Genomic DNA, 12,090 nt, shown 5'->3' with positions numbered 1-12,090 from the left:
CCCAGCTGTGCTTTTAGTAAAACACACTTATTCTGGGACTTTACCTTTTCTAGAAAATCAATATTCTAGTGATATTTCTCTCAAATAAAAGGGAAAACATTGTGTTTTTTACATAAATAGTGAAGGTAACTGAATGAACTTCACATTTTCTAAAGATCTGCAGCTGTTTGGAAGCTCCCTCGCTGATTACAAGCAGAGCTTTTTATGTAGAGAAACGGACCTGAACCGCTTTGCTTTTCTGTTTATTTTATAGTCCAGTCGCGACAGAGAACATTTTTAACATTGAGTTTAATATTGAGTTCTCTGATTAGAGCGAGCAGCCTGTTAAAGTCAGAACCTGAGTTTCTATCTGTGCCACCTGATGACTGGATTTTGTGCTTCTATTATTTGTTTATGAAGCTGCACGTGGATCTGGGTGTTTCCAGAACTTCTGCTGTTAACCGCTCCATGTTGAGGCTCCAGACCTCCAGAACCACCTTCTTCATTTAATTCTACTTTATCTACAATCTTTAGGAAAAATCTGAAGACATGCATGTTCTCGGTGGCTTTCGTCGCTCTTAGCAATCTTAATATTTTAGTGTTTCATATGTATTTTAGAAATTGATCTTTATAATATTTGACTTTTGGTTTTTACCGGTTTGATCCTGCTTTCTGTCTCGCCTTTGCACATATTATTCATGTTTTATAACCTGGTCAGCACTTTGGTCAAGTGGATTTAAAAAATGTTCAGAGGAAACTACAAATCCAGAAATGTTTAGTTTTTAAACAAGACATTAAGCTGTTGAAGAGAAACATAGTTTGATATTTAAATTAGGTTATTCCTCTGGTTTCAAATTGTTTCTAAAGTTGTTTACCTGTTTGTTTATGTGTTTACTCTGTCTACATTTAGATTTTATGCTCACACTCAACCATACATGCAATGTTCCTGCACATTTTCTCAAATCAATCTTAAAAAAAAAAAAAAAAAAAACTGCAATGTTTATTGAAATCTAGCCTTATTGTTAGAAATGTCTGCTCAGTGGCTGCAGAGAGACTTTACTAACAGACAAATAAAGAAGTTTAATGTTTTGTATAACTTTGTGAGGGAAATCAGTGGGATTTAGTACCACTTTTTATTATGACTCCAAACAAATGTTGAACATATTTTTAGTTGTTTTTTTTATTTTTAAACACACAAAATATATTTTATTACTTTACAGGAGCCAAACAAAGGAGTCAGTGCGTTTTAATAAATTACCTCAGCGAGTTTTGAAGTGAAGTTAAATCTTAGAAAAGCCTCCAAAATTATATATTTCTTTAAAAAGTGTGTTGAATTAGATTTCTATGTTCGTAATTTATTTATTCTGTTAAATTATATCTCACACATGAAGGTCTACATGCCTTGCTAAAGCACTAATTACACTGCCAGGATTATAGTCCTGGTTTTAAATTAAACAACAGGGAGTCTAAAACTTCTATTTTCAGCCCATAAAACAAGAAGCCACCTAAACCCCAGATCAAATCAGATAAAAACACATTTAAACACGAACTCTGCGTTCTCAGTGGTTCTGCTTTGGGACAAACATGGAATAAAGAGACCAAACATGGGATCATGATGACATTTATTTCTTTCATTCGTATTAACAATACAAAAAAATCGGTTTTCCATTCAATTACTCCCCTAATTTATCAATAGTATGAACAATTCTGTGTAAAAACCTGCAGAGATGATTCTTCTAAACCCAGTCACCTGCTAATATGTGCAAAATGGTGTTCAGCCTAAAACCCATGTTCATGATACAAACATCAGATGGCAGCAGTCGGTACCAGAACACAGTCATCACCGGAGAAAGAAGGATTAAAAACATCAACATCAGACGCTGTGGTTGCTGCTCACAGACGTCTGAACAAGTAACAGGATGAGTTCACAGGTCAGAGAGTCTCAAAACGAGTCATTCAGGTTAATGTGATGACTAACGAGTGACTCGGTGGTTAAGACTCGGTCTGGAGAATCAGAACGACCAGATCAAGGTAATAATTAATGACCAGAGTCACAGAACGGCCTCATCATGACGTGTAGGAAAAGCACAGACAACATCTGCAGAGGCTCAGTGTCACCGAGCCAGAACCAGAACCTTAAACAGGCTTCACCTGCTCTGAATGGACATCAGGGGAGTAAACATGATCTGACAGAAATCTGTTCCTTTTCCTGATATTTCTGATCATTTGATTAAAAAAAACAAAACAAAAAAAAACAATTTTTTCCTTTTCTTTTTTTCCCCAAACCTAAGTAAGTGAAACCCCTAATTAGGAATTTCTATTTTTATTCCAGATTCTTATCATTTAGACACAGCTGATGTTAAATCAGTACCAGCTGGAGCTGCAACGATTCACTGTTTGTATTCATTTAGCTGTAAACTATTCAATTCACCAGTTTCAAGCAGCGCAAATTCTCTGATTCCAGCTTCAGTCTATATTTTTCTTATTTCTTTACTCCTCTGTGATGGTAAACTGATCCTTTCGAGGTATTTGAGAAACACAGATCGACATCCATGCAGGGAAAAAAAGAAATCTCTGCAGTTTGGGACGTTTGCATATAAAAACATGTCCTTTACATTCTAAACCAGACGCTATTATGTGAACTGCTTCCCCTAAATAAGAAAATAATTCTACTAAATTAACAAGATGCTGCATTATAAGAGACATAAAACTAGCAGCTAGGATCATAAACTAGGAAGGAAAACGTTTCCTGGCGTTACAGATGGAGCGACAAGTCGGCTCATTTTCTAACAGACTTCCAGATAATCTGACTCGTTAAGAGTCGCCCCCTGCTGGCCGTTGGAAAGAATGCACCGTATTGATAGAGCAGCTACAACAACGTTAAAAAGCATCCGAGAAACGGTTCTGATGCTGCAGATAAAAAATAATTTCACAGGAAGGATTACAGTCTAAGAGAGCTCAAGTGTGTAATGACTCTCACTGCCAGCAGGGGGAGACAGAAGCTCAGCAGCAACGGTTTAAAATCAAATGAGCAAATTAAATTTGATCACCTGTGATTCTCCCACAGACAAAAAGCAGATAAAAACCAGAGTCCCGTCTATTTACAGTAAAACACCAACAACAGTATGGCTTCGTTATCGTTCAGCACCAAAAGTCAAGACTCCTGCGAGCCTCTGTGTTCGTCACAGTTCAGTCGGCGGCAAAGTGGCAGTGCAACACACCTGGACTCACACAGGCCGGACAGCACCAGCAACACAACCTACACAATACACACTACATCCAGGTCGCTGTCGTTTTCTGCTCTGACACAACTAAAAAAATAAAAGGTCCAGAAATACACAAAAACAAGATTAGAAAAGAAGGCAGTAAATGTACAAACATTTCCTATACATGACTTTTTTTAACAGCAGAAGTTCCTTATTGTCTCCCAGAAACATGATTCAGAGCTCAGTGAAGCACCAGTGGCAGCTCCCTGTATGAAACCCCACATATCTAAAACCTAGCAGTGTTGTATGATGAACACGTTCCTCTTTCACCTGATAGTTTAACCCTCTGAACCCTAAAACCTGCCAGTGGATTTAAAAAAGCATGTTAGCTTGTTAAAAATCACCCAAAATACACTTTTTATATCATAGCTAGAAACTGAAGCCAATATGGAAACCAATAAAACCCGTAAGTACACCTGGTCATGTTGAATTTACCTTGTTTTTTGATAAAATCATGATTTTCTGGTGTGATTTATGGCACTAAAGCTGCCCTATGAAGACGTATGTATAAGTATATTGTGATTTCTTGCACATGATCAACCAGATGAGGTGAATTTTCTGCTTCTGCAGTGTCCTGAGCTAAAAACGTGAGTCTTAAAACTCCAGCATGTGGAGAGAAAAGCACCAAGCGGAGGCCGTCTAATCTGAGCCAGCCTGAGAGGAGCTTTGGGGGTCGAGGTGACGACATGCTTCATGAGTCCAGCTCACGGCCAACACAATGGCTCAGTGGCAGCGAACCACACAAAGGCCTGTTTGTGAGCTGGACTCTACTGCAGAGACCATTTATACTCTGAGAAGTTCTTCACAAACGTACGGTGGGGGGGAAGAAAAAACTAGAGATAGAGCGATTATCATGGCTGATATTTGGCATTTTTACGATTATCTGCATAAATTAGATACCTGAGGTGTGACGCAGCCTCCTGTCTTTCTCATAAATGGCTCTCAAGCAGAGAAAACTGAACAAGAAACCAGGAAGTTAGCTTCTCTCACAGCGGCTAATGCTAATGGCTAATGGCTAAGCTAGCAGGCAGCCACGCATTAACCTGAAACAGAGTCTGGAGAACTAGTATTAACTGAAGATCTGGATTTGAAGATCTGGATTTAAGATCTTCCTACAGGAAATAAAACCGACCTCCCCTATCTGGACTGCTGCACATCTGGAGAGGCAGGAGAAGGCGGCGAGGTGGAGGAAGTGGAGTTGGAGGAGCTGGAGGTAGAGGAGGAGGTGGAGGAGGTGATCATAGGGGGAAGCTCCTCGCAGGCGAAGTAGTCCTTGAGGGGGGCGAAGAGGTGGCGGATGACCGGGACGCTCCAGGACTTCCCCAGAACCTTCTGCCTCTGCTGCCGGTTCATGTTCCTGACGTCGGTGTAGTGTTTGGGGAAGCCGAAGATCCTGGAGGAGCAGGAAGGAGGACGTTCACAGTTTATGGGTTTGTCTGAACAACACGAGGCAGATATTCTGATTGACCGTCCACAACCTCAGAACCACCGATGGAGGACGGGTTATTTTTAATCATCTGTAAAATGTCTAAACTGGAATCATCGACAGATTTTCCAACTTTGTGAAGGTCACTGAACTCATCATGTGTGACTTTTGGTTTCATCAGTAAAACAAAACAAAACAAAACAAAACAAAACAAAACAAAACAAAACAAAACAACCAAATCTAAGTAAAAAAAAAAAATTCAGGGACTTTTTGTCTGAACTCTGCTGAACGGAGGCTTTGTTTCAGGAGGACCAGTAAGTATAGAACTAAAGGAGTCAACATGGTGGAAAATGTTCAACATGTTGGTTTGTTTCACTTTTTGTAAAATAAATGATTAAAAAAATGCAACTTTAATTTCACATTTCTTTATCGTTTCTGTCATTCTGACTGATTCCTGCTGACAGAAGACGTCTCCGAGTTCTCTCTCCTCCTCCTTCATGTTGTTCTGGTTCCACTGAGCTGCAGGACTTTATGCTGAAACATGAACCTCAGTGTCCTTTAGTATTTTTTGCTTCTTTATGGGTCATTTTTGCATCTTTTTGTGTAATTGTTTCATCTTTTTCTGTCTTTTGTAATAGTTCTGAGTCATTTTTGCAAGAATTTGTGTTGTTTTTGTATCTTTTAGTAACATTTTTGCACCTTTTTGTGTCACTTTTTTAATAGTCTTGAGTCATTTTTGCAAGAATTTCTGTTGTTTTTGTATCTTTTAGTGAAATTGTTGCATCTTTTTGTATCATTTTTTAATAGTTTTGAGTCATTTCTGCATCTTTTTCTGAATTTTTTCAGAGCTTTGAGTCATTTTTGCATCTCTTTGTGTTATTCTAACTGTGTTTTACTGACAGCAGACATTACTGAGTTCTCTCTCCTTCTTCATGGTTGTTCTGTTTCCACGGAGCTGCAGGACTTTATATTGCAGTGACTAATTTGCCTACAGTGAGATATCTGATAACTTTCCGTAAGCTGCCAGTCTGACGTGTGCACACACGCTCCACATTGACTCCACGTCAACCATCACTACACCTACTTTTCCAGCTCGGTGATCCAGAGGTTGTCCTCTTTGCCGTTGTGCAGGACGGGCAGCTGGGCCACGCCTTTGCCCTGCTTCAGGGAGTTGGGGTTGGTGGTGATCGTCCTCACCTTCGTCATCTGGAACAACAGAAAAAGGATCGTTTGCACCGTAATGAACATAATCAGTGTTTCTAATGACAGAAACGTCGGTTCAGCCACTGACCCTCGCTTCTCTGCCGATCTCCAGACAGTCCTGGAGGTTCAGCTTGTCCTTCTGGGAGGCGATAATGGGCCTGAAGGGGGACGGAGAAGCAACAAAAAAAACTCATAAAACATGAAGAAAATAAAGATTAAGAAACAAGATGGAGGGAAATTAAAGACTGGAGAAGACTAAATATAAAAACAAAGAGAAGAAAGTGGACAAAGTACAAAAAACAATTTATCACACATCTATACTTTTATAGTTACTCCAACTACACAACACCGACACACGACACCATTTATTTAATTACATTTAATTAGATTTATTCCAGACATGCTACAGTGTGTGAATGTGGTGTCACTTTCTGCCCAGTAGGTCAGTAGTGATGATGATGTAAAACCACTCACCTGCTCATCCCGGGGATGTTTCCCCAGAAGTAGCGAGATCTGTGGGCTGGACTCACTTTGACAGCGTCCACCAGCACCGGGTTGCACTGTTCAGCAACAACAGAGCGTTACTTTAGTAAAGAAAGGAAGGAGAAGGAGGCAAGGAGGCAGGCAGAAGAAGGAAAAGAGGTTTAAGGATTCAAACAGATGTGAGGGGGTCGAACCTCGAGGAAGCGGCAGATGTTGACTTTGTCGTGAGTGTTCATGAAGACGACGTTCTCAAACAGCCAGAAGAACGGCCGGGGGTCGTCCTCTTTGGGCTTCAGCAGCTGCAGGATGCGGTAGTACTCGAAGAACAGCCTGCCGGTGCCCTCTGCAGGAGGACAGATGGATTACAGACGGAGATGACAGATATTCAACACGTTCAAGTTGAAATCTGTCAGGTGCTCGTTTGTAAATACGGTTGAAACCAGAAGCTTACATCCATGTCCTTAGCATCTCCTGGTAGCGTTGCCTTTAAACTGCATGACTTGGGTCAAACGTTTTGGGTTCTGGCGTTTAGTAAATAGAAATAATGTTGGAAAAGTTCAGTCTGATTTAATGTCAGACAGTGAGTAAGGAAAGGTTTTATGTCTTTTTATACAGTGGATGTAAACTTCTGGTTTCAACTGTTTGTGGCTCCTCCAGCTGATGGTTGCGATCCAGTCGTTTCATTCACAAAAATACAACAGCACTTTATTCTAAGAAGCTGAAACTCGCTGTCATTTTAGGCTGATGAGATGTTTAAACTATAAACAGATTATTAAATCAATCAGACTTTATATATATTTAAAAAACACTGTTCATACAAATAAAATGCAACACAAAGTGCTTTAGACATAACAGAAATAAGAAGAGGAAGCATAGTCTTCTTAGGGAGACCACACAGGAGAGTATAACACTACTCAGTCCTGAAAATGATAAAAGCATCTCTTAGTGTCTCTGCTTTAGTTTTAGAGAGGACTGGTCACAGTCTTGTGATGTTTTTTAAGTGATAAAAAACCCCATCTTGGTTATATTTTTGAAGTGAGGCTTAAAAGTGACTGCAGAGTCCAAGATGAGTAGAAGATTTTTTGCCTTGTTTCGTGGTTTTAACGCCGGAGCTCATCGTTGTGAGATCAGCTCGTCTTTCTGAGCTTCAGTTCCAGTGACCAGAACCTCAGTTTTGTCCTGATGGAGCTGTAAAAACTTCTTTTCCATCCATTAATGTCTAAAATATAGTTAAAGCGGCATCAGTTGGCGATGTAGAGCTGTGTGTCATCAGTGTAACTATGGAAACTGAACAAGTGTAACATACAGATTTAAAAAAAGTGTGGCACCTAAGATTGAACCCTGAGGAACACCATAGTTAATTTTATAGCTCCTTGATGAGCAAAGTAAAGCAGATGTCAACGGATGTAATAAATCTGACAAGCACATACACACACAGATGTAGTTACGTACCATACAGGCCCTTCCTGATCGGATTGACGATGGAGAGGTCGTTACAGGGGCTGCCGCCGATCAGCAAATCAAACGGACCCCACTCCTCGAGCTGCATGATCGAAGAGAAGCGATGAGCTGGTAAAAGTCTGTCATTTCAGTTACAAGAACACTGACAGCTGTATTGCTTAGTGGTTGTTTTTTTTTAAAGGTGAGTTCACCATAAAAAACGAGCACATTTTAGCGTTGGTTCGCTTCGTATACTTTGACATTTTTAACATCGAACCACAAGATGCAAAACAAAACGTACATAAATAAGGTGACAGTTTCATTGGAAAACAACTCATTGAACGTCCAAAACAACGCTGTTTACTGGGCTAGAAGCACTCGCTGGTGTTTGTTTTTAACTGGCTGAAACTCAAAAAAGTGTAAAATGTGTTGAGAATTCAAAACAAAGCCGGGAAACCTGGAGCTGCACACAGAAATGAAAATACGCTGCAAGAAGACGGCGGTTCAGAGGCCTGTGCAGAAGTGTGATGAGTAACAAAGCTCCTACGAAGAGAAGAACCAATTGTCTGTCCTGTTTTTAGTTTGTTTATGTTCCAGTTTGGCGTTCATATTTCAGTCGATCCACACCAGACTTTAAATGAAGGGGTTTTTTTTATGTTATTGATGTGATATCAGAGCATATAGACAGCTATTCAATCAGGAAAAAGGGCACTTGTTGTCCTTACTCTCTGAATTTAACCAATCAGCGTTCCCCAATTTACATTTTTTTTAACATCGAGCCCCAAACAGCAGTTTTTTCAGGGTCACTTGCTCAGAAGTAAGTACATGCTTCACATCTAAAAAATGGCCCTGAAAGAGTTTCTACAGAGACAGATTCTGCATTTGAGGGTTAATTCAGTGGAAACCTTGTGTTTTATCTCCATGTATGACTCCAAAATGGTCTCATCTGCTTTTTTTTTTTGAGCGTGTTGTTGTCCTGGTGTCGCTCCAGGAAGATACTGAGTTGGTGAAAAGTAGTGTTTTTATAACTTACAGTGAATTAATGATGCACAAAAACAAGCTGTTTAGCCGCTATGTGTTCCAAACATAAAGCATCTGTCGCTGATTATTTTTTAAAAGTGAGATAGAGAGAGAGAGAGAGAGAGAGAGAGAGAGAGAGAAGGGGATGTGCTGCAGAAATAAAACAGTGCACACAGTGCTTGGAAAAACTGCAATCTCTGGACAAAATAATGAAAGACAACGATGTCAGCAAAGCAACAAAGATCATCGTTGGAAATGTGGTGCTGGAGCAGAATGCGAAGGAACAAACCAGTCAGTGTTGGAGGAATTACAACCAAACTGCTCCCTGGAGGCCCCGGGACTTAAACAGAGACGTACGAACAAAGACTTTGGACATATCCTGAGACTGAAAGGAATGAAGCTGGAGAAGTGCAGCGCCAAACGGATCGACGGCGCGACCAAAGAAACAAAAAGCTGGAGAATGTACGTCCACGGGGTCACCGTGACTCGGGAACGACGTAAACAACCAACAGCTGATTATTCAAAAGAAACAAAATGAAAACAAGATGAGGGTGGCTGGTGGAGATGGAGAGGTTCTGAATCAGACACACCTGATCGTCAGAGTTCAGGCGAAGGCAGAAAATACAGACTGTTACAATTACAACGGCTACTGGAGAAGCAGGGCTGCAAAACTAAACTAATCACAATAACGATTTTAGCTCCCCAAATTTATCTGAGCACCATCAACTGTGGTGTTTACGGTTAAAGATGCTGCTTTTCTCTGCTCATGGAAACACCCAGCAGCATCTACTGCAGCCTGCACTGTGAGGCGTTCAGGGAGCATCTGTACATTTAGTGTCCACTGATGTCTGTAGATGTTCAGCTGGCGAGGTGACAAGGTGGGAGGTGCGACTAAATGAGAAAGCCTGTCTGTATCAAACAAAAGGCCTGAATGTGAACGCACCAGCTCCGGGGTGATGAGCCGGACATCACCGACGTGGATGACCTTCCTGTCATGGTTGACCGTCCCCACGGCGATTGAATCCTCGCAAACCTCCGAGGCGACGTACTTCTCCACTTTGAAGCCGAGATCCTTCAGAACCAGGTAGCCTGAGGAGACAAACGAGCAGATACGCAGCATAAATAACGGGAGGGAGTGTTTAGTTTAAAAGTGGTGCAGCGGACGGAGCCCCGTCGGGACGCTCACCTGTCGCGACACCGTCAAACAGCGAGAGAACTCGAACGGGTCGGCGCAGGTTTGCAGGAATGGACGGGTAGACACGGTGAGGCTCCTACAACAGGACAAACACAGTGTGGTCAATGAGAAAGAGCAGCTCCCAAGACATTTATGTCGGGGGGAATTAATTACATTTGACTTTAAGGACCTTTGCAAAAATACACTCTTTTTTTTAAAAATTGCAGCTGGGTTTTATGTCACCGTGTCTCGGTACGTTTTATTTTGTTTCTTCTATGATATTCTGCAGAACACAGATGCTGCTAATGTTAGGTATTCCAGCTGTTTAAAGTTGCTTATCTTGTAAACTTTAACTTCCCTACACACATTTTTTAAAAATCTTTTTGAAACGTGCTTAAATATATATTATATATTATCTTACAGCAGACTGTAGTAGAGTCTGACTCTAATTAATCAATTGATCCTCCCTTCTGGCTGGCAGAGAGCTCCAGAACTCTGCTTTCTAACATCTCTGTTGTTTTTGTGGTTGTTTTTGTTCCTCTGCTGCCGTTGTACTGCTGTTTACACGACTTTAACTTCCTCCTTCACTGTGTATTGTTATTGATCTCCTCATGTGAGCAGATGTGATCAGCCTTTGCTGTTCGCGGCCACAACATACTTACTAGCTTAAAAATACTTCAGGTTTATAAATGGAAATACTGTATTACACTACACTGCGTTATAATACTATAGCATGCTGTGCTATAACATGATATGCTACTGCTACTGGAGACTAGCTAAATCTGGGCCTCCACTCACCACGTTTCTATCAAAACCATGTTAAAAATGTGACCTCGGCCTGCTGACGACTTACAAACTCCATGCCGCTGTTGTTGGCGAACATCCCCTGGACGCGGACGCTCCAGTCCTGGCGGGGCACCAGGGCGCCGTGGGGCCCGTGAGGCTGACACAGGTAGCAGATCCACGGGTCGAGCTCCTTCAGCGAATCGAACGTACCCGAGCCGACGAGGATGTTCAGACAGTCCTCGCAGAAAGACCTGACGGTGGAGAGGGGAAGATGGTTGAAACCAGCCGACCAACTGAAACCAGCTAACTAAACCAGTAACCACACCAACCTGCAGCAGCTGTCGTTGCCGCACAGAATGACCTCCATTCCGTAGCAGCAGATGGTGCAGTACGACTGGTATCCGTCCTCGTCGTAGCGGAACAGCGTCTCTGTGAAGTTGTTCTGCAGGAACACCGACACCATCAGACATCGTAAGGACAGTTTAAGAAACTTTCTGACTTTGAAGCAACAAGAAGGGGCTCCGACGCACACGTCAGGTCATACTTATGTAGAAATGTAAAACTTTTAACCACCGCTGCAGGTCAGATGTTGGGACACTTTAGCTCCACGTAAATGTGAATAAATGTTCTCGACTTTGTGAAATCTATATAAGAACGCGTGAAACCAATCAGGAGCATGACGTCTTTAGCACGTGTGTTTACTAAAACCAGTAATTATAGCATCAGGAGGCTCTTATTGCTGCAGAGTGGCTGATCTTTTCTTACTTTGCACTTCAAGCAGAGGCTGCCTTTGAACAGAGGGTGGAATATGTCAACGCTGTCCGTTCCACAACACAAACAGAAGCCTGCACACAAACAGGAACGAGTAAAAAAAAGCATAAGACTGTGTGCTTATTATGTTTTCTCACAAAGACCGTGACAAACTCAAGAATCAATAATGAAAGCAACTATTGGATTATTAGCAAAGCCTGCAACATCGAACACGTGCAAATGGACAAATTTGTACAAACACTCACCTTCGATGTCCAGTTTCATGTCCATGATCCTGCGAATCGTCTCCTCTGCAAGAAAATAAACATTTGATTAGTGAATAACAGGTGAACTCAGTGTCATTAACTAAAAATAGCAACCCCTCTTTTTTTTGCATGCTTACTTCAAGTAATTATATTCATTCAGGTACCCGTTTTTTTTGTCTTTTTCTGTTTTCTTTTTTGTTTTAATTGCGTTTTTTGTTCGCTGTGCTGGAATCAGGATATCAAGTTTGATCTCCGAATACTAGCTCCACAGCATCAGTCACCATGGAGATCTAGCTC

At 41.3% G+C, this 12,090-nt stretch overlaps 1 protein-coding gene across 1 annotated transcript in view; it reads right to left on the bottom strand.

Annotated features, from left to right (window-relative positions):
* Positions 1 to 4,172: 4,172 nt before the first annotated feature.
* Positions 4,173 to 12,090, bottom strand: part of LOC103361526 (DNA (cytosine-5)-methyltransferase 3B-like) — a 59,365-nt gene continuing 51,447 nt past the window's right edge. The window contains exons 12-21 of the mRNA XM_008287629.1: positions 11,107 to 11,219; positions 10,845 to 11,028; positions 10,004 to 10,088; positions 9,761 to 9,906; positions 7,810 to 7,900; positions 6,552 to 6,700; positions 6,349 to 6,434; positions 5,963 to 6,032; positions 5,756 to 5,877; positions 4,173 to 4,638 (exon numbers count right to left, since the gene is read on the bottom strand). Coding sequence (XP_008285851.1) covers positions 4,383 to 4,638; positions 5,756 to 5,877; positions 5,963 to 6,032; positions 6,349 to 6,434; positions 6,552 to 6,700; positions 7,810 to 7,900; positions 9,761 to 9,906; positions 10,004 to 10,088; positions 10,845 to 11,028; positions 11,107 to 11,219 — 1,302 coding nt within the window. The 3' untranslated portion in view covers positions 4,173 to 4,382. The remainder of the gene's footprint in view (positions 4,639 to 5,755; positions 5,878 to 5,962; positions 6,033 to 6,348; positions 6,435 to 6,551; positions 6,701 to 7,809; positions 7,901 to 9,760; positions 9,907 to 10,003; positions 10,089 to 10,844; positions 11,029 to 11,106; positions 11,220 to 12,090) is intronic.

Source organism: Stegastes partitus, unplaced genomic scaffold (genome assembly GCF_000690725.1).
Source record: "Stegastes partitus isolate 25-593 unplaced genomic scaffold, Stegastes_partitus-1.0.2 Scaffold510, whole genome shotgun sequence".
Lineage (NCBI taxonomy): Eukaryota > Metazoa > Chordata > Actinopteri > Pomacentridae > Stegastes > Stegastes partitus.
This window is presented reverse-complemented; position numbering and strand designations above follow the sequence as displayed.